Source organism: Acanthaster planci, linkage group LG17, assembly GCF_054643075.1.
Source record: "Acanthaster planci isolate LZ-2023a linkage group LG17, COTS_SCS, whole genome shotgun sequence".
Classification (NCBI taxonomy): domain Eukaryota; kingdom Metazoa; phylum Echinodermata; class Asteroidea; order Valvatida; family Acanthasteridae; genus Acanthaster; species Acanthaster planci.
The window spans coordinates 1,779,920-1,807,032 of NC_141793.1; the positions used below are offsets into that span (position 1 = coordinate 1,779,920).

At 43.3% G+C, this 27,113-nt stretch overlaps 2 protein-coding genes across 5 annotated transcripts in view; one reads left to right on the forward strand and one right to left on the reverse strand.

The window, feature by feature from the left end:
* The first annotated feature begins 65 nt into the window (after positions 1 to 65).
* LOC110975191 (mitogen-activated protein kinase kinase kinase 14-like) lies at positions 66 to 8,531 on the forward strand. The gene is made up of 8 exons (XM_022227428.2): positions 66 to 764; positions 4,481 to 4,934; positions 5,411 to 5,545; positions 5,856 to 6,129; positions 6,668 to 6,748; positions 7,064 to 7,173; positions 7,273 to 7,393; positions 8,085 to 8,531. The coding sequence occupies exons 1-8, from the start codon at positions 712 to 714 to the stop codon at positions 8,162 to 8,164; spliced, it is 1,308 nt and encodes a 435-aa protein (XP_022083120.1). The 5' UTR covers positions 66 to 711; the 3' UTR covers positions 8,165 to 8,531.
* Positions 8,532 to 9,820: 1,289 nt separating this feature from the next.
* The window catches only part of LOC110975177 (ATP-dependent translocase ABCB1-like), a 28,254-nt gene continuing 10,961 nt past the window's right edge, over positions 9,821 to 27,113 (reverse strand). For 3 of the 4 annotated variants that reach the window (XM_022227407.2, XM_087147849.1, XM_087147848.1), the window contains exons 7-29: positions 26,943 to 27,067; positions 26,149 to 26,265; positions 25,933 to 25,987; positions 25,697 to 25,810; positions 25,171 to 25,281; positions 24,784 to 24,909; positions 24,219 to 24,422; positions 23,852 to 24,022; positions 23,190 to 23,439; positions 21,761 to 21,796; positions 20,486 to 20,628; positions 18,896 to 19,051; positions 18,298 to 18,399; positions 17,317 to 17,394; positions 16,697 to 16,780; positions 16,076 to 16,279; positions 15,459 to 15,559; positions 15,026 to 15,166; positions 14,567 to 14,723; positions 14,027 to 14,224; positions 13,407 to 13,613; positions 12,631 to 12,777; positions 9,821 to 12,151 (exon numbers count right to left, since the gene is read on the reverse strand). In XM_022227407.2, coding sequence (XP_022083099.2) covers positions 11,951 to 12,151; positions 12,631 to 12,777; positions 13,407 to 13,613; positions 14,027 to 14,224; positions 14,567 to 14,723; positions 15,026 to 15,166; positions 15,459 to 15,559; positions 16,076 to 16,279; positions 16,697 to 16,780; positions 17,317 to 17,394; positions 18,298 to 18,399; positions 18,896 to 19,051; positions 20,486 to 20,628; positions 21,761 to 21,796; positions 23,190 to 23,439; positions 23,852 to 24,022; positions 24,219 to 24,422; positions 24,784 to 24,909; positions 25,171 to 25,281; positions 25,697 to 25,810; positions 25,933 to 25,987; positions 26,149 to 26,265; positions 26,943 to 27,067 — 3,228 coding nt within the window. In that variant the 3' untranslated portion in view covers positions 9,821 to 11,950. The remainder of the gene's footprint in view (positions 12,152 to 12,630; positions 12,778 to 13,406; positions 13,614 to 14,026; positions 14,225 to 14,566; positions 14,724 to 15,025; positions 15,167 to 15,458; positions 15,560 to 16,075; positions 16,280 to 16,696; positions 16,781 to 17,316; positions 17,395 to 18,297; positions 18,400 to 18,895; positions 19,052 to 20,485; positions 20,629 to 21,760; positions 21,797 to 23,189; positions 23,440 to 23,851; positions 24,023 to 24,218; positions 24,423 to 24,783; positions 24,910 to 25,170; positions 25,282 to 25,696; positions 25,811 to 25,932; positions 25,988 to 26,148; positions 26,266 to 26,942; positions 27,068 to 27,113) is intronic. The other variant, XM_022227416.2, reaches the window with a different exon arrangement.

Below are 27,113 nucleotides of genomic sequence, written 5' to 3' on the forward strand. Positions count from 1 at the left end.
AGGTGGTGCTTTAGGATTGGCTTACATATATAGCCCAATGCAGCAAGCCAATCAGAACACCGCAAACAGTATGTCGGGGAATTCCAAGACGCGGGAAAAAATGAAAGAGGGAGGCTTGTCGCACGATCAACACCGGGCCATATTTTTTTCTCTCTCCTTTGTGCATTTTTACATAATGTGCGATGAATACCCAAACAACCTACGAGTGACGCTGACTATACTGCTTGTGGCGCTAGTCTGCCATATGGTGCAATTAATCTACAACAACACGAACACTGCCATGACCGTCGACCTCAACCCCACGTAGGCCTACATCATTACATGCACTACATGTACATGTATATGCTGCGTAAGAAAGGCCTGCCTTTAACCAGTTAATTCGTGATGGCACAAGAGCTAGGCTAGAACTTAATCAAGTTATTGCTTTTTAAAGATTAAAAGCCGGCGATCGTAAGTGCCAGTTAGGACATAGGCTTTTCGGCCTACACATCTCAAGGAGCCATAGCGTTGATTTTGACAACCCCGGCCGGATAGCTTTCATAGGTCTGTGCACAGGGATCTGAGGTTCGGCGTTGTACTGTGCTACCAAGTAGCCTACATCTACTACATACAACAAGGGTGGCAGCTTGTTTGCCGTGGTTTGTGTGCGCACAACCTGGATCTCTGCCGGGATTTAACGGCCGCGTAATAAGCCGCCTTATTTAAGGAACCATGGATCAAATCGGGGAAGAAAGAATGGCTGCCGATTTTGCCTCATCGGTTCAGTAAGTAACGTTGAGCCTAGACCCACACAAAACATCTGAATTCATGTCCATGCCTATCACTATATGATTATGAAGTTTGGTCGATCAAAACTTTTCAAATTTGTGAACTTTTGCTGCTGTACGTAGCTACAGGTGTCAGGGGATAACTGTTACTAGCGTAGCTATGTCTTAAAACTTGTAAAATGGAAACTCAGAATCCATGATGGTGTGAAGTTAGTTAGGCCTAGGACCTAGGCCCTACTTATTCCCAAGTTTGGTTTGACGTTGGACGTTCAACGTTGAATAAGAATTCATGAAAAAAAAACCTAAAAGCGGTAAAGTGCAAAGGGGACAAGAAACAAACTGCGCCAAATACATTATAATAGGGCTTGTGTGACCCCGAAAAACACCGCAGGCCCCGGGTTGCTACAACTTACAAGTCGTCACTGCATGAACAATGAGATCAGATTCAAGTTAGCCTGATCTCTAGGCAGGGCATAGGGTATGGATATTTTATTTCGATTTGAGAGAAGTGGGGAAAAATGTTGCATGCTGACCTCATGACTCCACTTCCGCAGTTGTGTACAAAGTCTATGGGGAGTGAAGAAACTTTTCGAAGTATTTCCCAACAACATCCGTAAATGTTTGTCGGTCCAGAATTCGTGTCTTTCCAGCATTTCTGTAATGTCCGACTTTTATTGAGATGATATATGATGAGAAAAAGTGGAGACAGGATGCAACGTTTTTTCTGAAAAGTGTGGTGTGACATATTCACTTTCCCCGGTTTCACTCCCATTCGGCATGTGGAACTTATTACTTCGACTGCGCGGCGGTTACTTGACTGGACCCTCTGAACCATATGAAAATGTCCTTAGCAACTTGCCAATCCTCTGTTGAGCCTTCTCATTTTTGAAGACTTTGTTTGCACATAGACCTGGAGGAGAAAATACAATGGACTGCCAATTCCAGCGGGTGCACATCGATCTTGTGTCAATTGGAAGTGTCAAAGTTACCGACAGCTTCCATTTTGCTGGTCTCTGTATGTTAAATTGTGCATGCAGCACAATGCGTAACACAGAAATACTCGAAATGGCATAATTTTCCAGGTAATAATTGTGCAGTTGTTGGAAGCAGCGCTTAAAGATACAAATAGGGGGTTGAGTTTTTATTTTATCCCCGAAAAACATGAAAAATAAAGAATTCCAAGGCAAAATTACGTGCGCAGTGACACGTGACGGTCGCAGCGCAGGAGTTGGCAGTCCATTGTATTTTTCTCCTCCAGGTCTATGGTTTGCACAAAGTTAACGAACGATCACATTGAAACTCTTTGTATGTGCTCCAGAAGGCTTAAATCGGAGAAAAAATACGACTGAATCAGGAAAAGAAATGCTACATAAATATGAAATTTAGCCTCAAAGTGGTTGCTAAGATGATAAATTATTTCCATTTTCAATCGATCACTTGGTCTTTTTTCCACTAAATTTCTCAATTTTAGAAGTTTCCCAGAACAGTGAGACACTGCATACGACATGGTACAATCAGTTCTATGTAGCTACATGTAGATTTGTTTTGGTTAACTTTCATGAGTTATATTTTATACTTCTGCGCAGCGCGATCTATACGTGTTTTACATGCACAAAACCAATCCAGCCACGTATCATGCACGGTATACTGCGGCCTGTTACGTTGTACATGCGTACTGCGGCGTACATGTACATGGAAATTTTCGACGGAGCCGGTGTACATGTTCATGTGGTTCATGCATGGATAGTACATGTAAAACTGGCAATATATACGTTAAATTTCAACATTTTCCTGGCAATTTCATAATGACAGATTGACCTCGGCTTCAATAGTAAACTTATTATACTTTTGTGTTCATCTTTCGTCCCCGAGTCACTAAATTCTTACGCTCACAAGGCTGTAAGATTATGTGGGACGAACGGAAACGGAAAACCATCAGCAAATCTAAAACCTTCACACCTCCACCACAGTCCACTTTTGAAAACTTTAGGAAGACTTCCAATTCTTTGTTTAGAGCCTTCAAAAATCGCATCAAAACGTAAACACGCTACCGCTTACGAAAAGAGCTTTTCACAACAATCACTAGTTTTGACTACTCTGGTACTATTTCTCAATTTTACTTTCACATAACACGTTAGGAAAAGGCCTTAGCTTACCGTGAAAATATTTGGGGCAGGAATTTTTATTTCCAAAAAGTGAAAATAAGATGTAAATTTCATGAAACGAAGCAGCTGTTTACCTGACATGAATTCCCATGGCCTTATTACGCATGCAAATGACCCTAAAAATGGGACATGCACAGTTAATAATTTCCCTCTGAAACATACGTGCCCCGTGGATGAGACTTTAGTCAAAGCGGTTTCGAAAGTGGAAAATAGTGCCTTGCCCAGGTTGAAATGGATTCAACGGGCATGGGATTGATGCATATTATTTCGATGGATTGGAATAGTTTCAATGAAATGGTATTTAAAAAGTACATGTATTTAAACAACCATTTTTCCCTTTAATAATGAAACTGCAGTAAAAAAACGTCGCCAACAGTTCAGGACTTGTTTGACCCCGAAAACCTGTTGCCCTTGATTCCCTCTGTGGAAGAAAGTTGTTTGTGTATGCATCACTGTGATCTGGCACGTACAATGTAAACTGAGTACATTGGAAGGATGTGCATGGTGGGGGAGTGTGTTTTAACTTTTCTCATTTTGCACTCCATCAATTTTAGGGGTATGCACCCTGAATGTCCAACAGTTTCGCTGGAATATCAGTTACTTGTTCAATATTGAATGTTGAACGAGGAACAAGGACCTAACTTCACATCAGTCACAGTTCCATCTAAACAGATGCCACTTGACACCCCATGGGACTGGTCTGAAATATTCTGTTTTTCTAAGTAAACGACCTGGCTTTTTCGCTCCTAAATTTAACTTTTCTGGACATGTTTTGCTTTCTGAAGGTTAATAGGTCACTGCAGGGAATAATAATTGGCGTCTGTATGTGGAATTCTTCCCCTTCCGTAGTTTCCCTGCCGTCTTTGGCTTTTTATGTTGTTGAAGGCGTGTCGCTTTCTAATGGCAGGTGAACCATTGCAGGGGGAAATCCATGAGGGAGAGAGTTCCATTCATGGACATGACTAAACTCCTAACCTTTTCATCAAATATGCCTGAAATTTATTATATATGCACTGTATCTCCCACACCGTGCCAAAAAGGTTTCAGTTACTTGTATCATGTTGCAGCAAAAAAGGAGGAAAACATGCAATCCCTGTACAAAGTGAACGGAGAGTTGCCCCTTTGCCCAGACGTGAGTGCAATAAATGGAACAGCCTCTGACCACGAGAATATGGCAACAACAAAAGCATATTTGGATCAGTTCCGGTCAAACAAAAGTCTGTCGTGGCTGGAGATACAGTTTGGAAAGAGTTTCATAAACAGAAAACATTTGATGCCGCTGTGCAAAAACGTACTTGTCTGAAAAAGCTATATGTTTTTCAAGTAAATGCTTCAGAATTTTTTTTGCTAAGTTTCACTTTTTAGGACACGTTATCACTTTCTGAAAGCTGTTAAAACGTTCTAAGGGAAAATTAGTGTAATCCTCATACGGAACTCTTTCCTGCAGTTTTGGGCACCAGTTAAGAATCACAGAATATTGATTTGAATGATTATTGTGACTGTTTATGCAAATCAGAAAGTGTTGAGTCTGTTAAACCTGTTTGACAGGGTTGGTAACCCATCAGAAGTCCAAGCTGGAGACCACCAAGGCATTGGACAGCTAATTCAGAGACGACAGGACCCAAGTTGCATAGATGCAGCCGGTAACAGCCAGGCCAATCAGGACGAGCCCCAAGGAGGCGTCGCTTCCATTGATTCCGGAGTCGAGCTGCCTGTTTTGCCCGAGCATGGCAGCCCAAGTGGGGCCCAGGTTCACTTGGATGCAGCAGGGGATTCCATATCTAACACACCGGCCGCTACTTATCTCCGGGACCAGCCTAATATTCAGCAAACCTTGGACAACATAGCAGTCCAGCCTGACCTTGCCAGAGATCCGCTGCGTGGAGGGGTGAACTATGGCAGTCTGGCCGATTTGAAAAATTTTGCTGAAAAGCAAGATGAGATAAGAAAGCAGGGATTGACACTTCCAGGACAGGATGGAATATTGTTGAAAGGCGAAAAGGTTGGTACTTGCACCTTTTTAGAAAGAGTTCATATGCGACAACCATCTCACCTTGCGCACAAAGTCTATGGTCAGTGTCTGAAAAAAGGCAAAGAATTTTGATGAAAAACTTCAACATTTTTCATTTCTGAATTAGTGCCCCTTCATTTTTAGATTATTTTTCGCAGTGGCTGGAATGCGAAGCTAGCAGTTACATGTACATTTGATTTCAGCTGTTTCTCTTGGTCAAATTTCTTTACCAAGTCATCAGCCTGCCTTTTGTGTAGCATTCTGGGGGCCCTCCTTTCATAATTGAGTGTGTGTTTATGGTGCACTTTGCCATATACATGTACATGTACTTTATTGAGACTGCCTGCTTAGCAGCCTCATTTTACAAATTGGGATATCATTGGGACGAATTCTTTGTGAGATGTTATTTGCTGCTGTTAAAAAAATACACTTCTCAGGTATTTCCTTTAACTCTGTACGTTTAACAGTTGCATATCAACAACAACAACTATCGGGAAAACGCAGAGTTCGACAAATTGGTCCCACCACTAGGGGAAGGGTCATATGGTGAGGTTAGCATCATCAGAGACAAGAGGACCAAACAGGACGCCGTGGCCAAATACGTAAGTACATGCAACAAGTTGTTATTCATGGCAAAGCATTCAAATCACAGGCCTGTCATTTGCGAATAGTTTCCACCAGTAGCTCTAACATAATCATCAAAACTCAAAGTATCAACTAGAGATCATCATTTCTACTCTCGAACCATAGACTTCCCCTTTTACATGTCGTTTCTCCTTGTTACATCCCACTTATAACTAATTGAAGATGGCGCATACTCTGGGTGCATTGTACAAAGCCGAGCATGCATGCTGATGTACGCCAAGACGGAGAGCACGAAAAGCCCTCACTTTTGCAACTGTTCGTTTACAGATCAAACTTAAAGATTTTCAAGTCAACGAGGCAGTGAATTGGTGCCATTTGACCGACCGCTCTCCTTTTATCGTGCGCTTCCTGGGCCTCATCCGGACGGACGTCACTATCATGTTCCTCTCGGAGTACAATCCTGGCTTCCGGACGCTGGAGAGTTTCAGGGAAGGACGCAACTTCCGCATTGACCAGATGCAGGCGCTGGGTTTGATGGACCAGCTTTTTCAAGCATTGGCTTACATGCATGGCCTGAAGATTATACACAAAGACATTCACGGTAAACCTCTCATCTTGTCAGTTCATTCTTTCAGTTTTTATAATTGGACTTCAATCTCTTCTAACATGGCGATACGGAACAGGCTTCAACAAGTTCTTAGAATTCAACACAATTAACATGTAGTGTTCATGCTTCCCCTATTAGCAAGTCTGTTTCAAGCCGTGAGGCTCATCACGCCAATGTTTATCCCTGGCTTCCTTGGCTTGATACGACAGAATATTTGTATTCCAGCCTCCCTCGCATTCCCCAACCCCCTGTCCCCCTTGATGGGATGTCTGTCCATTGCAGGTTGCTCCTAAGCTAATGCTGATACTCATTTATATTCCTGGGTAAAGATGGGCAAGTACAAGTAGGGCTTATTTAAGTGGCTCACTGACGGTCACAACTTCTGGCCAGCAGCTAGATTCGAACCGCCGACCTACTGAGCAGGAGTCACAAGCCCTAAGCACTTGGTCACCTGCAGACCCAGATCTATTGGAAACGGTAGCATATTTGACCGTATTTTACTTGAAGTGGTGCAATGTTTAACTTCTTGCAGGCAACAACATCTTGGTTAGCCCGAGCCTGGACAGGGTACGCCTCAGGTTGATCGATTTTGGCGAATCCAAGAGGATCACGGGTAAGATAAGATACACTTTTGGTGAATTTTTTCCTGATGGCACAAAGTGATATCAAAGTTCTTTTTTTTTTTTTTTTTTGAGGGTGGAGGAATTCTTCGCCTGTCACATCTAACGTTACCGAGGCTGTGTCCCATCTGCATTCACAGTTGTCTTTTTCTTTTGTTGTCCACTCTTCTTTTTTTTCTGACTTTGGCTCTTTATAGCGGAATCCTTGGAAATACCACTTCATTTATGACAATCTTGTTGGTTCTGACATATGCGTTTTGATTGTCGCACACTTAGTACCATATTTTTGCTTTTGTGTTGTTCATCAGGCAGAGAACAAGATGTTCGTGATGACGAGTATTACGATGTGTGGTGCGCTATATTTGTATACATTCGCCTTCTTGGGGGATGCACTTCCTCACTGGACTATGAAAGCAGGGTAAACACAACTGCTTTTTTCTCATTTATGTCATCGTTATGAGGAGAAAAACGTATTTACGAATTCGGCTCTTACATGTACATCTTTTTTCCCTTTTAGACAAATTCTCAGCAAGTGAAGTTGCCTTCCAACATTGACGAAAGGCTGCGTCACTTCATCCAGCATGTCATCAACAGGCGACTCAAAGCATTTGAAGTTGTGGACCTTATAGGAAAGATTGGTGAGTGACCATTACACTTACTCATATTTGAGTCTGCTGGATAAAGTCCCTGAATACGCAGATTTGAAAATGATGGGTCACGGTCCCTAATCAAACTGCAGTCATACAGGCTTTCAGATCAGAAAATGATGGGTCACGGTCCCTAATCAAACTGCAGTCTTACAGATCAGAAAATAATGGGTCACGGTCCCTAATCAAACTGCAGTCATACAGGCTTTCAGATCAGAAAATGATGGGTCACGGTCCCTAATCAAACTGCAGTCTTACAGATCAGAAAATAATGGGTCACGGTCCCTAATCAAACTGTGTAGTCATACAGGTTGTCAGCTTTGCACTACGATTTTTTCACAAGTGTCAGTTAACGACACATGGCAATGCCGTCACATCGCCCACCGTGATTTTCAACAAATGTCCATCTTGGAATGGAACTCACAAGAACAGTGTCTTTAGCGGTCAATTAGCTCTCTTGACAAAAAGCTACTCCTCGTTTGTTGGGTGAACTGTTTTCGCCTTTGGGTTGTCATGGCGACATGTTTTGTTCCTGCAACTTCTGTTTCCTGCTTTTGCTCACGAAATCCGGAATGGTTACCCAAGATCACTGGCCGATTTTGCCTTTGGCTACACCGTGGTGTGGCCTATTACTGCATGCCACTGACATTATTTTTTTGGGTTCATTTCTGCTTTGATGTAGGGAGGGAGCTGTACTCTGTTTACGTGACAGGCCCACCAACAGATGACTACGTGCCTCCAGATATGGGGGATGGTCTGTGAAGGATATCCGACCCCTGCACTCTCGTTTCAAATGCCTTTCCCATTTAGAACACGACCTGGGTTTGCAAGTTCCCCCGAAAATGCTGCGGCCATAAAAAGTCAGTTGATTGACGTCTGCCCCCAACACACGTGATACCATCAGTAAATATTAAGCAGATGTCAGACGGCCACCAGTTAGTGTGTGGGCTTGAAGCCTGTTGACACATAAAGGGAAGATAAAACTAACTAGTTTTTGTAGATTGACTTACGTAGAAGTTAGAATTATGTTTTCAGTCCTCTACAATTTGACACACACACCCCAAGGAGTTGGGGTTGATATATTTTGAGCAAAATCTGATTTGTAAATAATTCATTTGTATTCGAAAACTATTAACCACTACCAGCCGGGGACTCCGGGATCGGAGCCGTATGGTTTATATGTGTGGCCGGGGTCTCCGAACTCGGACAAAGGAAACAGGGCCCTGTAACAAAAGACCGTACTCCGAACAAAAGACCAGGCTGCTGGGCATGACCGGAATTTTTCGCTCTCAAAAGTGGTGATAATCCAGCATTATTTTGAAACCGTATACCAGGGTTTGGGGTATTTAGAGCAAGCGGATTACCACCGGGGACAAAAGCTCTCCACCACCGCAGCGATGAGCCACACAGCACCGCTGCATGCTAATCTGGCCCCTATTGAAAAGAGGTCAGCAGTGCACTGAGCCAGGTTCGTGAACAAAAGACAGCTGTGTGACACCGCACAATCTGGGCTCTGTTTACAAGGCTGCAGGCCTGGCTGAAATATTCGGGTGTCAATGAAGGTCACCTGTCAACTTAGAGTAGTGCCTGAAGATTACTCCGTTCGGCTATAAACGACTGTTAAATGGAATGATGAATTGTTGAAGGATTTTGAAAACAGAAAAAATGATAGTCATGCCGGCCCAGCATCCTCAACGTTGAAAAATGCCCCGGTCCGAAGTGGTTAAGCTTGTAAATACAGTTTTAACGCAGCGCCATATTCTGAAATGATGACTTAAAAATGTGATCCTTAAAAATTTGAACTTTGGAAATGCATTTCTAATAATCAGTGAAAATGGAGGTGCTTACCCTGTCAGTCATGCTCACGTGTCTTGTAGCTAGACCATTTTTACATGTCCTCTCCTGTAAAATGGTCAGTAGTAAAGATCAGGACTTACTTCACATGGCCAATTTGAGAGTGTTGACAGTCATGCAATGTTGACCTAACTCGAAGTTACTGGAGACCGGGCCACACAGCCCTCAGTCTTTCTGATGATCTTCCATAATTTTGAATAGATGGAATCCAGTCATCACAAGTCAGGTACGAGTCATTCAGCCCTTTAGTCAACTCATTCCCTACTCATTGTTTCCCTCGTTAGTTCTGAACTGATTTATGGTCCGACTTATGAACTGATTTGTGGTCCGACTTGATTCCATCTCTAATTTTTAAGCCATGTCGGCATTTGACCAAGTCACAGTATCTCTTTTTGACGGTACATAAAGACCTCTTTGTAACATATTGTACATCAGGCCGGTTTCAGTGTCACTTTTCATTGCTGTTTGACAGATCGCCCCTCTCCAAGAAAAAGAGGCTGCTGCATGATAGCATACGCTGGCAGACAAATACAAACAAAACCATGTGTACATACAATGTGAACATACATGTGACAAAGACAGTTGGAAGTTGTCTTTTTACTTCAACGTCATGATTTTCATGAAAAAATTTCTTTTCAGGGTAAAACTTATGGAACCAAAATACAGACTCGTAAAAATTGATCAAATGGGAAATGTTTTTTTTTTACAAATTTACTTTGCTGGGGGTGCAGTGTTTCAGTAGTTAACAAACGGAGGAATGACCCTAAACTAAACGGAGGTCTCCTTTCAGAAAATCACATTTATATTTCCTTCTCAAATAAGCTGCAAAGTATGAACCAAGAATAGAGGCAAATGATAGGTGACCACAAAACTGCAAATACCCCAAAGAGCAGCAAGTTACAATAAAAGTTACGTACAGTTTGAGCTTCTACACACCTGTTTAAAAACTTTGCTGGGTAAAATTGTGGAATGTGGATCAATCAGTGCTCACTTTACAAAGGAATACTGCAAATGACAATGATGTTCTCATTCATCTTCATATAAATCAGTCCATGGAAAAAAATCAGACTTGTCAGTCATGAAACCTTTGTGAATGAGCAATTTTAAGTGCGTAGAACGAGAAGCACTGGCTTCAGAAGAAAGTTTAAGATCCAATACCCAAAATTATACTCACTTCCCCTCGATCTTACAGTACCTGTAACTGAAAAGATACAGTCATGTTTTATATACACTCTCTTTTGCCAACAATATATGCAGATTTTGCACTACAAGATCGTCATACAAGGAATATTTTCTACACTTTTAACTAAATATAACATCCTGACATTTATGCACCTGGAACAAAGAAAGTAAAGCCCTAAAATTGGTATACAGTGCATTGAAAGTTTACACTTGTGCAATTCTGTATACAGTCAATGGCATGGTTTACATACTCAAAATGCAGTGATGCCTTATTTGCACTAATATGACTTAATGCATACCAGTCACTGTTTTTCATCTGAATGTGCACAAATAGTTACAAAACTGGCTTTCATCTGAACATGCACAAGGAGCAGACACCAGGAGCAGTGTACCCGGCAAAGGACTCAATTCCAACATGAAATGTAACCACATATGCAGCAAGAGGTTAAAATGAAAATACACACTTGAGCAAACTGCAAAAAAGTACCAAAAGTACAGATTCTTACAGTTTTAGAGGTAGAAATATAAACATTACCCAAGTGAATGCATTGACAGAATTAGAATAACATGAGTACACGCTTTCTGCGACATACTCTTGCGCTTACAATTTTTAATTGACTGAAAAATATTCCATTACCACAAGCATACATATACAAAACAACGGTGGCAGAACCACGGGGCCATTGCCAGAGGTAGTTATTTTCCCCCCACTTTATAGGCCTACCAGCCATTGGAGGTACATTGCAACTTCATAATGTATTCTTTTCAGTCTCATGGGCAGGGCTCCCTCCCCCCCGCTTTTAAAACCATTCTGCTGCTGAGGACAAAGATTACAATATTTCTCACGTTCAACAAATCACTGCATATGTACTAAAATGTCCACATTTTCAGTAGTATTTTGTAAAAATTTCTGCTTGATCAATGATAGTTTCTTTTCACCTTTCTTACCCATTTAAAGAGTTTGCACATTCACATCACCACTCGTCTGAAAATTTCTCTACAACAAGAGTATGTAAGGCCATGTCCAACTTAATTGGTTGTGGCTTAAAATTACACAGGAACCTATGGTATGAGGCGGCAGCGAATTCTCATAGAGTCGTGTATTATTCCAAGTCGCAGCCAGATAAACTGGACACAGCCTAAGTTCTAGTTTTACAGTACACACACTCTATGGTCTAGTTTCTAGACTCCTAATACACGCACTGCTGGTTGGGAAACCTGAGAAATCTGACCTCCAAAGGCCAATGTCACCGACCTGGTAAGCGCAAAAATTTGCTTTGCACAGAAGAGAGGGCATATCTGCATTACTCAGCTGCGGCTTGAAATTCCGTTTGAGTCTAAGCTGCAGACAATAAATTCAGGCATGGCCTTATTTGCTTCGAAAGCAGCTCATGTAAGTATCAACCAATATGCACTGCACGTGACTGGTTGCCAGCTTATGTTCAGTGCACAAATCTGCTAAGTGATATATTTCTGCTAAGTGAAACCGGAGCCCTGTAAGACATATAAAGCTCAACTCTGCATGTCCTGGGCTGTGTAGAGGCTGTAGTACTGGCCCTGCAGCTGCATCAGATCCTCGTGGCGACCCATCTCGGCCACTTTGCCGTGACGGATGACAACGATCTTCTCGGCGTCGTGGATGGTGGAGAGCCGGTGGGCGATGGTGATGCAGGTCCGCCCCTTCTTGGCCTCGTCCAAGGCCGCTTGCACCACCTGCGGCCAAACAAATCCACCCCCGAGTGACCACTGTATTCCAACCTTTGCAACTAACAGTTGCGGTTCTAAATGTCTTAGGCTTTTACTTCTCTTCTTTCACCTTGAGCGGCCTCTTGGGGCCTTGTGTTGGGTGACTTCCATAAAAAAAGGGTGCAACCCGAATGCAGTCAAAACCTCTGTAATGTGAATTAGCACTGAGCCAACTCGGAGGACGTGTAAAATCCTCCGAAATACATCTAAACAACAAACCTCTTTTCAGGTTGAGGGGAAAAGTGTCAAGATTTAAAAATGTCCCAGCCTGGATCCAGGCAGCTGGTACGGGTTATGGAACATGCAAATAACGCGTGTAAAAGGCACCAGCTCAATTCCTCCATTTTTTTGCGCTACATTTCTTTTTCCAAAGATAACAAAACTTTTAAGCTCTTGAATATAAAACTGTAAAGAAAACGGAAAAGAACCGAAGGATCCCAACCCACCCGTTCGCTTTCCATGTCCAGGGCTGACGTGGCCTCGTCCAGCAGAAGGATCTTGGGATTACGGACCAGCGCCCTCGCGATGGCCACACGCTGCTTCTGGCCTCCAGAGAGTTGGGTGCCCTTGTCCCCGACTCGCGTCTCATACCCCTGGAAGAAAAAATAGACACTTAAAAATGGTTGTTGAGCTTGGACGCAGAAAAGGCTCTCAGAGAGACTGGTTCTCACCTCCCTTCCTTTTAAAGCCAGGAGGGAATAGAAAGAAAAGTCATGGCACCAGCCTCTCAAGGGCTGTGTTCCAATCTTTAGACAGTGGCTGCAGCTACCTCCCACAGATGCACCTGATACAGCCACAGCCCAAGTCTGCATCAACATGTTATGGCTGCGCCTCAATACAACATGCACTTTATGGAAGCCTCTAGCTACTGGCTGCGGTCACTGCCCATAGGGGTATGTGTTACTGGCAGCCTTAGCCAGTTGATTCAGACATGCTCTCGACTTCCATTATTAAACTCCACAGCGCCCTCTAGCATTTATGCGCAAGACCAATAGATCCATTTTCAAGCTTTCACTCTCTGCCTTGAGACAGTGCCCATATCTACACCTTCCACCGAGGGCTTTTTTCCCCTGTTTACGCAGGATGCAGATTGAAGTCGCAGACAACAAACCTCATTTTGACCAGGGCTTAGCATCAAGATGGCAGACCAAAGACGTCAATGGCAAACACATTATGTCACTGAGCACTAGTAGGCGATAAAATCGGCCATGATTCAACTCACCTCAGGCAAGGAGGCGATAAAGTCATGGATGTTGGCCTTCCTGGCCGCTTCAATGACCTCCAACATGGGAACCACCCGGGAGTTGTCCCCGTAGGCGATGTTTTCAGCCACGCTAAGGTCAAAGAGCACAGGCTCCTGGGACACCAGGCCAATCTGAGAACGCAGCCAGCCTGTGTTCAGGACCTTGATGTCGTTACTATCCAAGCTCTGTCAAAGACGGCAAGGAGCAAAATCCAAACAAAGGGTTCTTAAACCTGTAACATTCCTAGACCCTTCAACATTCACAAGGTTTTGACAAGACTTCTCAAGATGAAACAAGAAACAGAAGTTAGCATGCCCCTAGAGAGGTTTCTGGTGGAGCGCCATCGTGCTTTGATGCTCTGCCGTCCAGCTTAATTTTTCTGCTACACGACTTTCGACTTACGCCACTCTCTCAAGTTTTCATTACAACATTTACCCTGTTATTTTTATGACACAAGCCCTCCACTTTTTTAATATGTTATGAATGGGTTACCGGGCAAAACCAACCAGCGGTTTACAAATGGCTGCTGACCCTGCTTACGTTCCTCCTCTCCTCTTGAGAAGACACTGAGAAATGCGATCAAAATCATGGGGCTCACCACTAGTCCAGCAGTCGGAGAGTAGAAGCGCTCGAATAGAGACACTGTGGTGCTCTTCCCGCAGCCGCTGCTGCCCACCAGGGCCAGGGTCTCTCCCGGCTTGACCGAGACGGTCAGGCCGCGCAGGACGGGCACGTCTGGGCGGGTCGGGTATCGGAAGCGCACCTTGTCAAAGGATATCTCCGGCTGAAACTCCTCCTGTCAAACCATGCCACCAAAACGGATTATGGACAAGTCGTGAAAATGCCATCGCAGGAATTGTAGTCGAGAGGAAATCATAAAAGTTTTCTACTCTGAATGGAACACAGACTGACTTACACATGAGATTTTTCAAGCTTGCGACTTCACAGAAATTGTATACTTTTATTACTGTGCGAATTCATCTTGAGCTAAAAATAAATTTAATAAATAATCTTAAAAGATGGTGGAAAAATAACTTTGGAGGAAAATTATTCATTTTTATAGAATCTAAACTGCATACAAAACACTTCAAAAAAATTTTTCTAAAACACTACGAAGTAAATTTTTTAAACATCTCACCGGTTTCAGGCCTTTGTCACTGTAGCTGTCGACAGGTGGGACTCTGTCCAGTAGGTGGAACATGTACGCCGCTGCAAACTTAGCTTTGTTGTAGTCTGGTGCTGAGGCCATGGCCCGACCCAGACCAAACCCGCCAAAAATAATGGCCGAGAACACCCTACCAATGAACACAAGTTAAGGTCAGTGGATGAAGAACGATGACAAAAACATGTCATCAAATTTCATCTATACAGTTTGACACTTGACTTTAGACTGCCTCATGACTGACTTGTGGTGACTGGATTTCTATGTTACAGAAATCCGATGTCCTATGAAATCAAACACCATGTTTCGGATGATTTGAAGGTTGCAGAATGCCGGAAAACGGGTAACGTCGAACAACACTCAGTGCTTGACTTCAGGAAGATTTTTCAGCCGATGAGAAACAAAGGCTTGCCCATCAGGGACCAAAGTACTCACAAGAAGACGTTTTGGAATTCCATGTAGCAATTCTGCACCAGCCAGCCCCCAAAACGAAACGCCGCAGCATAGGCAAAGAAAATCACACACTGCGAAATGGAGTACGCGATGCCAGACAGATGAGCATCCCGTTTGCTATCCCTGAAGTTGTTTGAAGAGACAAAAGTCATGGAAGTTAAAAGTGAAGGGTTAAAACGAAGTAATTTCTCTCTTACCCCTTGTTGGAAGTTCATATCCTTATAAAATGGCATGAGGCAATGGAATAACCCGTCAAATTCTGGCCAGTGCAAAAGTCCAAAAAACTGTGAGGGGATGAGTGGGTGTTTCCATGTATTCAGTGGAACCAAACTCTGTCCTCAAAGGCATTCATTTTTAACTAATTCTGTTTTGGAACTCATAAACATTTTTTGGGGCAGTGGGTGGGGTAAACTACCTGTAAGGCTTGGCCATTAGCCGTATATATTTCTGTATGAAAGCCGGTTCAATGGTCAGACTGGCAACCGTGCGAACGTTCTCGATGGTTTCTGTTACGATCTGAACAAACGAAAAAAAAAAGAGGGAGCAATGGAACATTATTTACAGAGACTGCTGCTGGCTGTGAGAAAATAGGACTACGTGACTACGTGACCACCTAATTCACCTAGTTCAATGAAATATTATCAACAAGGAAACACTGTGGTTGGCCCTTCAAAATCATTCTGACCCGGACCACGCACTGCTCAAATATCTCAAACATGGGGACCAGCCAATGCATTGTTGTGTTGATGACCTCTGACATGGGGTCAACTGACTATAATGCATCAGCACAGATACTGTGACCTCAGATCACACTGCATATCACACTGCACACTGCATATGAGGACACTGCCTGTCCTCATATGCAGTTTCCATGCAAAGATCTGAGGACATTGCCTATATCCTCATGTAGGGGTAATGTGTGAGTTTTTAGTACATTGAAGGTCCTCACAAGTGGATCACAGGTAAGCTCTGAGGACACTCACTGTCCTCACATGCATGCCACGCACAAGGGCAATTTTGGACAGCCCTAACCTTGCCAATGTTCTCGTTGCTGGATTTCTTGGTGGCGGCCATGCCCCTCTGGAACTTGGTCTGGATGAGGCCTGCGAACATAATCAGGGGGAGGAAGGCCAGCACGAGTAACGTCAACTGCCAGCCGAAGATGAACGCGATGATGATGGCCACGCCAATATTGAAGAAAGCTTGGGTTATGAAGCCAAATCGGTCACCAGTCACCTTTAAAGGGTAAGAAGGTACCAACAGTCACCTTTAATGCCATCACTCGAGTGGCTTCATGATCTGTACCAGTTCACTGCATTGCACAAGGTAAATGCAGCCAGGACACTGTGACACTGTTAGGTGGGAAGCGGCTAGAGAAGAGACTTAATGGAATTTGCCACGCTTAATCCTCCCTTATCCTTCAAAATCTATCCACATTTCAAGGGATTTAGAAGGATTGAGGAAGTTAGAGTCTACCCACGATTAGTTTGCTTGGAGCTTTGATCCCTAAATTGAAAGTCAATGTGCAATGTTGTTGCACACAAAGTCATCAAAAGCGAAAAATTCTGGCATAATTTTTGGGGTGATTGCGTCAAAAATCTTGGACCATTTTGCATCTTTACTGGAGGAAGAGTGGAAAGGTACTTGACTCACCCCCTGAATCAGCGAGACCTGAGAGGAGAGCCTGGTGGTCAGTGCCCCACTACTGTTCTTATGATCGTCAAACCAGCCGATATCCTGTGAGAGACATACAGGCAGATGAAGAAATGGGGAAACTAGACGCATCTTACGTGACTTTATTTCACGAAAGTTTCACTGGGTGTTTAAGGGACCTGTGTGCCGATTCACAGTGGACAGGCAGCAGCCCTGAAGTCTCGTCTAAAACCCACATCCAACAATGAGACAGAAACAATCGAGATGTTGGATAATTTGATCCATTTTGGCAGTGCAACACTATCAAGAGAAATCTGTGATCTCCGCTTTTCCCTGCACTGTGCATCGTGGGCAACAACGGACAATTGGTCAGGCTTTCAGTCTCCGACCGACCTGAATGGTTGCCAAGACTAGTCCGATTGTCAAGCAACCCAAGTTCTTTTGATGAGGGTTTCAGCAATGTTATGGCAACAATGGTTCCGGATTAAACTATCTCCAGTCACGCCCTGGTTTGGCCTCCTCGCCCATGCGTAAACACACAAAAACTTCTGTGCATTTTTAGATCATTTGAGCCAAAATGAAAAACAAGTTTAATCAGTTTTCTGGGATGCCGATCCTACCTGTCGCAGCATAGCCTTGAACATCATCCCTCTCAGTCTCATTGTCAGCTCCCCACCTGACTTGCCCAACACCGCGCCCTGTAAACAGAAGATGTGAACAGACCAATCAGCCCATGACTAGTTGGTGATATCATCTGGGTAGATATTGAGGCTCTGGAACCTTTACAGCTGGAACCAGGAATCTTGGAGAGGCTTTCCGACTGTTTGGCTTTGACTGTTAGAAAACTGTGACAGTCGAGTATTCTAGTCATGACAGATGTATGTGGAGAGTCACGAACCCACAGTGTCGACCGACTGTGGGTTAATGCTCTCTGTTGTGTATTTTGAAGGTTTTTTTTTCAGGTTCTTTATTCAAAGACACAGAGCCAGTTATAGGAAAGAGGTTCCTTGGACACACAAGAACTGCAAATGTGAAACTGCCTTGTCGGATATAGAGGAGGTTTAATGCACATGGGCAAAACAGGGAAATTGAGCAAAACGAAAATGAGAACGGGGTCAGGGGTGGCCAACACAAGAGGGCACAATCACAACTGCGCAGCGAACGACTCATGTGGGCGAGCATGACCATGGAGCAGTGTGTTTTTGTGATGTAGACACTGTCACACTGTAGGCAGCCTGGATGATCTCTGGGATACTGACAGCTCAGTATTGTATTCAAGTCCATCACAAGTCCTTGCAAGTCCCTATAAATCCATCCAAGTCCTTGCAAGTCCCTATAAATCCATCCAAGCCCTTGCAAGTCTCTATAAGTCCATCACAAGTCCTTGCAAGTCTCTATAAGTCCATCACAAGTCCTTCAGTCTTACGCCAATTTAAATAAGCTGCAACAAAAGAATTTTTCTCTCAGTGTTCACCCTGTTACTTATGACTGGCCTTGTGAAGGGACTTGTGACTGGACTCGAATGCAACACTGTGACAGGCATCAACAAAATGGATGGGGGAGGGTCACTCATAGGAGGGTCAATTGAAAGATGAGCTCACCCCTATAAAATTGGTGATCAGAGCCAGGACGGCAATGCTAAAGAGAAGAATACAGTAGATTACGACCGAAGCACGGACTTGGTCAACTGGGAGAGCAAAGGTCTACAAAAAAGCAAGACATGAAAACCATTCCATGAAAGTTAATATGCATGCCAAGGTGTGAGTCGTTCATACAACCAGTGCAAACCCCAATGTCGCATGCTGCTTCTTATGTAGGAAAACAACTGCTCAGTTACATGTAACTGTCCCTGCTGAGCGCCAATGAGGCGGGGACCAGTCACAAATCCCATATATCGCATGGCATTCTTGGCCGGTGACCTGTCGTTCCTTGCTCGATGTAACTGCTTCTCTTTTCAGCTAAGTCACAAAACTGAGCTCCAGGACGTTTCTGTTCATTTCTCAACAAAGTGGCATCATTGCTTTTGCTCAGTTAGAAATATTCATGAACTGAAAAAATGGACATCCATACAGAGTCATGTGACAGAGGGAAAAAAAAGTGCAAGCTGGACTGGACAACCCTGGACCATACGACTCATAAGATCCCACAATGCAACGCAGTAAACACAACATCTAAGATCTTCTTTCTTTCTCTGAATACCTGGAGAATACGACTGAAAATGACAGCAAATGCCGGCTGCACTCCCCCATTGAAGGCGGAGCATATCACGCCCACGATGATGAAGGCCAACTCTGGAGAGTTCAGCTTCATTACTCGGAAGAAACTGAAACTCTTCAGAACGTCCTCGTCTTCTTCCTGTAAAGAAAAAAGCATAACTTATCTGAATTGCACTTTGAATGTTCATAATATGCACAATGCAGCATACACGTACGTCTGTTAACCCCTTCGCGACGGATGACGGTAAAAGCCGCCGTAAAAGTTGAGATCCTCAGCCCGCTTTTCAGCTATTATTCTCGGCCGACACTCGAGCGAACACGGTGAAAGAAGGCACACCCTGGCTCTTGTATATATGGTGATTGGCCTTTGTGTGTAGCCCAGAAATGAAAAGACCGAATTTGCATCATAATCACCAGCTTCACAATAGTCCCCACTTTGAAAAGAGGAAACGGGAATGTGCAAGCGTGAGTAGAGCCGCATGCCAACGAATAATGAGCCTTTTCACTGTGTAATTCAAAGCTTGTAGAGCACGCAGGGCCACAAACAGAGAATTTGCAGTTTGGCAGGTGGCCTTTGTGGCCAAGCGAGGCTGGAATTCTCGGCTTTCAGAAAAAAGTTCCCATCGTCAAGGGGTTAATTAGTTAACTAGTGTTCAAAAGTGGCACGGACAATTTGTGTTAATTACTGAACCTGATTGAAAGAAACCTATTGGTTACTGTGTGAACGGCAGAAATCATCAAGATCTTCGTCTGCTAGATGGGGTACTCCTTAAACCAAGAAACCCATGCGCTAAGTATGCACTCCTGACTATAATGTGAGCTTGCCACTGCGCAAGTTTAAAGGAACCAGGCAATAATTTTTTCGTGAAATCTTTTTAGTGTATGTCTTCACTCTTCCTCAACGTATGAAGACTGCATGGAATCTTTTTTGAGTTACGAGAACTGAAAAGTGGATTATCAAAGCATCCAAAATTGATCAAGCATATGCGGACAAGTGAGGGCACTTTTGCCTTGAGGTAAATCCAGGAAGACACTGCTCAGTTTGCATGTTTTCATGTTCAAATTGTGAACTTGAAATTTGCTATGCGAAAACACTTTTGGAAAAGCTTGCTCACTGGCTTCATTGCCTTCAACGTACGCAACAATAAATTGCCAAAGAAAATGAAATCTACGATAGCAGTGTGGTCAAAAATCTAGACATTCATTATGTACAAATCAGTGTAACATTGAGGTTCAGTGCCTGGGATGATATCACAGTTTTGCTCATGAATATGCAAATGTGCATTAGCATACAAACAGAAAAGCTCCAAAATCTGGGTTAAAATAGTAAAACAACAATTTACAACAAGGTTCACTGAAACACAAAGGGGCAATTACAAGGGTAGTTATTGAAATTTCATAAAATATTTCTATTACATGGTTCCTTTAAAGTTGAAAACTGCCTAGCAACCTTTTCTCATGAGCTTGACAAAACAAAATTGTCGACACTGCACCTTAGCACGTCAAAAAAGCACAAATGGTAAATCGGTAAAAATGCCACCGCTGGCGTATTCTGCTGATCACCATCACCGACCTTTGACTCGGGTGTATCTGAAGATGTGGACATGGCCGACACCATGCGGTTCAACTCAGGGCCTTTTTCGCTTGAGCTGGAGAGTTTCCGTTGGCGGGCACTGGACAGTGGCTCTTTCTCAGCACTACGGGCTTCCTTAGTACCTGACCGAACAAATGACAATATATCGCAAAAAAATGTAACGGGCTCACTTCTGTTGATATACCAATGTCATCTGAATACTGAAGGCAAGTGGTATGGTACTACTATACAGCCAATTGGGAGCAATTTTGCTAAATATATTACAGAAAAAGTATGCAGAAAATTCCTCACCTACAGCCTTGGAACCGATTTCATGGCAAGCATGGAAAATATTCACTGTGTAAAAAAAACTGATGACCAGCAAGAACATCTTGCAGTAAATGCTTCTTCAAACTGGTACTCTGGAACTTTGTGCTTAGCAAATAAAATGTTCTAAGCGTAACTGATGACCAGCAAGAACATCTTGCAGTGAATGCTTCTTCAAACTGGTACTCTGGTACTTTTTGCTTAGCAAATAAAATGTTCTAAGCCTAGTCTCCTACTTGGGACTTGTTTGAATTACTTGGCTGTGGCTTGCAATTGTAGGTCTATGGTAGCGGCTGCAGCCTCTTTCCATAGAGTTGTGTGTAATTTTTAAGCCACGGCCATTTCAAACCACAGAGCTGTTGCTAAGTAACTCATTAACTCATTCAATAAACAAACTACAAAAACAGAAAGTCACTCCACAACAAAAATTGAAAAGAAAACTACAAGAAACCATGGCAATGTCCCAAACTACGTGTGAAGAGTGGTCCCAGTATGCCCCAAGGTGAAATGGTTGTTCTCGAGAGGAGAGTAATCACTTGGGCAAGCGTTCCAAAATGGGAGTATCTGGTGTTCCTTCACGCTGTTCCAAATGGAAGCAACATGCATTCCCAACTGACCTCTGTACTAATGAAGCCACAGTCTGTTTACGCGTGTGCTTTCCTATGGTGCTTGATGGTTCATGGACACCCACTGGTTCCATAGGAAGGTGCACGCATAAACAAAGTGTGATGTCATCAGTACATGGGCCAATTAGAATCATCAACTCCCAAGGAACTTTCCAGCATTCCTAGTTTTGAAATGCTCACCGAACAAACCGTGACAAAAACAAAACGCACAATTTAACGACTACATAAACTGACAACAAAAAGCAGGACGGAAATAAAATCAGCTGGCATGCGACATTCGGTGCGCTGCATGACTGCAAAGGAGGGCTGCGCCACACCCTACCTGGTATTGGGTCAAATTCCTCCTCACTTAGGCGGTCTTGTTAGAGAAAAGGGTTAGAATTGTCAGAAATATTAAGAGAAAGGTTAGTCAAAAGAATGCAAACAGTCGGTGTAAATGCACAGACCACAGACCTACGAGAGAGTCCATGACAACTGGTGTCTTTCATTTGGGCACAATATGGTGGTCGGGAATTTGAATATGAATGTTTAAGAGTGCCATGTGGTAATACACGCAACAACCATTTTGTGTCCACATTTTAAGGCTACAATCACAGTCACGTCCACAGTGAGAGACTTGGTTTAGACGACAGGGTCTTAGGATACAGCAATTTTCCAAACTCCACTGCAACAAGAGTGTGACAAGATTTGAAAGTTCTCTTTGAGTCACGGCATGGAAAGCATCAAGTTCACCCCAAAAGTGGTACACAAACACCATACCATGAAGAGATGCTGTTTCAACCTGAAGATCTGTGGATGGATTCTGGAGCTCTTGCTTTGACAAAACTAGCATTTTCCCGGGCAGAAATATTTCCCGAAATATGCGGAAAACAGCAGGCAAGATGGATTATTATTGGTGTCAGGCAGATATCCAGGGTAATAGATCGAATCTTAAAAAAAAAAATCAACTCCAGTCCTCCCGTATTAAAAAAAAAAAAACAAGTAAAGTCATATCTATCACAAAAAGCCAATTAATAAATAAAAAGTTAAATAATTTTAAATGCATGGAGATTGGAAGGTGATTTTAATTAGTAATTAATTAATGAGTGATGGGTAAACGGTTGGTAATTTACTTGTTTTCATGTTTTGTTTGTTTTGTACAAGTGTAAATTTGCCAAACTTAAGGGACCCGAATGGAAATAAGCCTGAGTAATTGGCTCTCTTGTGTTATCCCAGAATGAATCAACCGTCTCTTGGCTTCTCTATGTATATGTACAATTGTTACTAAGTTGATTAATTTCTGAATAAAATTAAACTAAATCAAATAAAGGCTAAACCTGAAAACTGCAGTCGTTGTGTTTGTAATTACTGCCTTGAGCTGTCTTTTCGTAATGATTTATTCTTGCCTCTCCACTAAATGCTGAAAAGATGCTAAGTTTGAACGTTGAGCCCCAAAACTAAAACATCAGCAAGGGCCCAAAAGGCAGCAAGGCTTAAGCTTTATGCCAAAGGTCATGAGTTTGGTACCCCTACTGTTTTTTTATGCCACAGTGGGTGGAGCACTGGAGCTGCATTCTGAGGGTCACAGGTTCGATTCCCCATGGCGTTTTCCTGTCTGTGACAGCTTGGCAGACTGTGGACAACACAGGGCAGCTTAGCTCAAGTGTTAGTGCACTGGTTCGAATCCCTTCCCTTTAAATGAAGTTCTGATGGTTCATGAGAACACTGCTCAAGAAAACCGGTGGTGGGCGGTTCGATTCCCCCTCTCTCACCTTTCTCATCCTCATCATCCTCCTCCTCATCCGCTTCCTCCTGTTTCTTGTCTCCTTCTTCCTCCGCCTTCTGCTCCCTGCGGGACTGCAGCTGCACCAGCTGGGCGTATAGCCCCTCCTTGTCTTGCATCAGGGCCTCGTGGGAGCCCTGCTCCACGATAACGCCCCCCTTGAAGGCGCAGATGACGTCGGCGTTCTGGATGGTGGAGAGGCGGTGGGCTATGACGATGGTGGTGCGGCCGGCTTGGACCTTGGGAGAAATCGTTTATTCTTTAGTCTTTCTTTGTCTGTTCCCAACCTCCTCCCCCGTTTCATCACAGAATCAATGACAACCATTTCAGAAAGCGTGGTTGTTAAAGTGAACAACCCCTGTTCTTGTCAAAAGTAACTATTTGTAGCATCCAATAAGATTCCCGGTGTTATAGTTTGCAGGACAAGGAACTCTTAATGGTTTCCGCAAGAGCCAATAACTTCATGGACCTGGCAGTGAGCCGTGACTGAATTGAATTGACTACGGCTGTCAACACCACACACTTTAACAGAGACCACTGGTCTAGTGGCTGCTGCCATTTCTCACAGACGTGCACATTATTGCAAGCATAGCCATGTGAGTCCCTACCTTAATTGTGCTCAGGGTGTTGGGGAGCTAGTGCAAGGTTTACCTTGTCCAGCGCTGCTTGAACTGTAGCCTCGCTCTCCGTGTCCAGGGCTGAGGTGGCCTCGTCCAGCAGGAGGATCTTAGGATTGCGGACCAGCGCCCTCGCGATGGCTACGCGCTGCTTCTGGCCCCCGGACAGCTGGGCTCCCCGATCGCCAACCAACGTCTGATATCCCTGAAAAAAAAAGGAAACAAGAAAAATGACAACGCAAAAAATGAATAAAGTAATCAATATTGTCACAAGGGTTCTATGTCAGACTAATGGTCAAATGGCACAATATTTCAAACACGATTCAAAATCCAGCCTTGGATTTGTACTCGTGTTCCTGAGCAAGGTGCTTTACTTCAATTTTTATTGTCAAAAATCTTACGTCAGGGAGTGCAGAGATGAAGTTGTGAGCATTAGCCTCAATCGCAGCCGCTTTGATGTCCTCGTCGGTGGCATCCGTCCGACCATAGCGGATGTTTTCAGCGATGGTCGTGGCAAAGAGTACCGGCTCCTGGCTGACCACACCAATGTGTTCCCGTAACCACCGGACGTTGAGGTCGCGGAGATCGTTGCCGTCAAGTTCGACCTGAGTAGACAGTTGTCATGGAAGCATAAAATACCTAACGCCTAACTGTGAAGATGAGCTACATGCCACTGATTACTCAAACAACATGAATAGATGGACTTCGGATGCCAGTTTCCAAACTTTGCAATTTTCTACCCGTTCTCTACCAACTTGCATATCAAGCCTTGTGTTTTTTTGCAGTCTCGAATTTTACTGATTTTTTAACTTTGTGATTTAGCTGATTTCAGGTAATATTAACGGTTTAGAACCAAACTGAGTTGGACAATTCTCATTTCTGAGGTTCTCTGTGGTTCAAGGAAGGGTACCGTGGAATTTTGGGGGGAGGGAGAGGGCGCATGATGGATTTTTAGACAAGACTTACACATCCAGACAACGGGTCATAGAATCGTTGGATGAGTTGCACAGTGGTGCTCTTGCCGCACCCGCTGCTGCCTACCAAGGCCACTGTTTGGCCCCGTTTGACCTCCAGGTTCAAGCCATTCAGCACCTGCCCCCGGCGGAAAAACAACACAAAATTAACCACTCGGACATCTTTTCACTTCGATGCTCAATGCTCCTCGACTCCATGGAAACCCACGCTAAGTAATTAAAGGATTTGGACAGGTTTACAGCCGTTTACAGACTAGTCTCAAAAATGTGCCCTTAGTTCACTGGAGTTTTTGTGAATTCAAGAGAGTTTCACAAAATTAAAATACTGCGTTACAACAATTACAGAGCTTTAGTAAAACGACTTGAAATGCAGTCCTACCCGAGTGTCCGGTCTCGAGGGGTAGCAGAAGTGCACATTCTTAAATGTGATGTCCCCAGTCAGTGTGTCTGGTTTCAGACCCAGATCAGAGGCATTGTCAATATCCGGTACCTTCAAGAGGGAAAATATTCAAAAGGGGAAGTAATACAGGGCAACATATGAGAGTAGGGCGATAGTGTGGCGACACAGCCTTAAGAAGGAGCATCAACAGGCATCCTAACATGGTAATATCTCCAACTGGGTGATATAGTCAAGGGGAATATACTCTGGAGGATTGTATATATAGCTGATATATAATGGAAAGTATAATGCATTGAGAGAATATACTTTTCCTTAAGAAACTTTGAACAATTTGAGATATGTTTTTAGAATTATTTGATTTTGGTGGTTTTTCTCCTACATCTGACAGTTTTGTCATGCGGGGGGCTTTAGCATGTTTGTATTGTGTTCATCATGTTGGATTTAAGGGTTGGGTAACATTCTGTTCTCTTCTCCAGTGGAAAATGGTTCAAGGTTTTTGGCATACCTGATCGATAATTTCCCAGATGGTGCTCGCCGCACCCCTGGCAGTGATGAAGTCGGTGATGTAGGGGGTCCCCTGACCCAGTGAGAAGGCCCCAAACAGAATCCCTAAGAAGCACTACAGACAAGAGAAACAAACGCCAAGCGTCAGTGGCAATATTCAATGACACGTGCAAACGGGTCTATTCCACACACGCTGCAATGATATCTCTCAGGCTGACAGGTCTATTTCACACATACCACAATGATGTCCCCGGCAGGAAGTCCTTCGTTGATGAAAAGTGTTGATCCATACCTGTCCAGAAAACAGTTCAATATAATTGATCATTTACAGAAAGGAAATCTTCACAAGTAAAGACATTCTATTGGAACTCTGCAGAAAAAGGTTTCAAGAGTGGTTCCATGTGGATATCAAACACGGTTAGGGACACATTATATCATGTAGAGGTGACATACCAGAAAGCTAGAGCGTATGTCGCATAGAAATTGAAGAAGAAGACGCCGACCAAGCCCGCCTGCAATGTGTCCTTCTTAATAGACTGCTTCTTGGCTCCGTTGAGTTTTTCTGTGTATCTGCAAATGATTTTGTCCAGACACGATTTCGTTAAGTCAAACGGTCTCCGATTGATACCCCAGGAACTTAGCGGTCATTTTTCACTGAGTGCACAGAGTGGAGCAGAGGCTGACAAATTTTTTGTCTCTTGTTAATCCAGTGACTTTTATGCTCTTGTTTCTTTTTTTTTCTCTTTGTTTTTCCCACTTGGTTCCATGTCAATTCTATCATGGATTACCTTCTCCATTAATTTCAGGGCACTCAGGTATTTCTTCAAGTTCAGATTATGGGTGCTTACTCACTGCTATCATTTGGTTTTTCCAAAACCTTAAGCTTTGTTTACTTTTTCAAACTGTTTCCGATTACTGCTGAAAGAACCATTTTTTGAATTGTTTTAAATTCATAAGGTCACAGCCTCCCGATCTCAGGAAGATATTTCTTGTCCTTTCAGAGACTGAATTCTTTAAAATTTGCTTTTTCTTTACGGTTCTTCCAGTATTTCCAAAACTTTTTTGTTCTGATTGGAGACTGTGGGTTCTCTTAAAAAATAATAAACATTTTTAACAGATTTTTATTTCTTGACAAAGTTCTTCAACCCTTTCAGAAGCTTGCAACTTTTCAATTTGTCTCAGTTTTCCATTCTTGTCCAGGCTATTCTGTTACTTTTCAACGTGTAGTTCAACTTTTTTCTTTTTACCTTTCCAGACTCTTTTTTTCTCCTCCAAATGCAGCCACCGTCCTGATGGAGGAAAGTATCTCTTCAGCGATGGCCCCCGCCTTGGCGTACGCATTTAAAGCATTCTGGGCCATCTTTCGAATCAGCTGCAAAAAATTTATTTTAAAAAAATCGTAAACACTGAACTGTTAG

Coding starts and splice junctions, on each gene's coding strand:
- LOC110975191 (XM_022227428.2), top strand. CDS start 712: ATGGATCAAATCGGGGAAGAAAGAATGGCTGCCGATTTTGCCTCATCG. Junction 765..4,480: donor GATTTTGCCTCATCGGTTCA/GTAAGTAACGTT, acceptor CCTGTTTGACAG/GGTTGGTAACCCATCAGAAG. Junction 5,546..5,855: donor AGGACGCCGTGGCCAAATAC/GTAAGTACATGC, acceptor GTTCGTTTACAG/ATCAAACTTAAAGATTTTCA.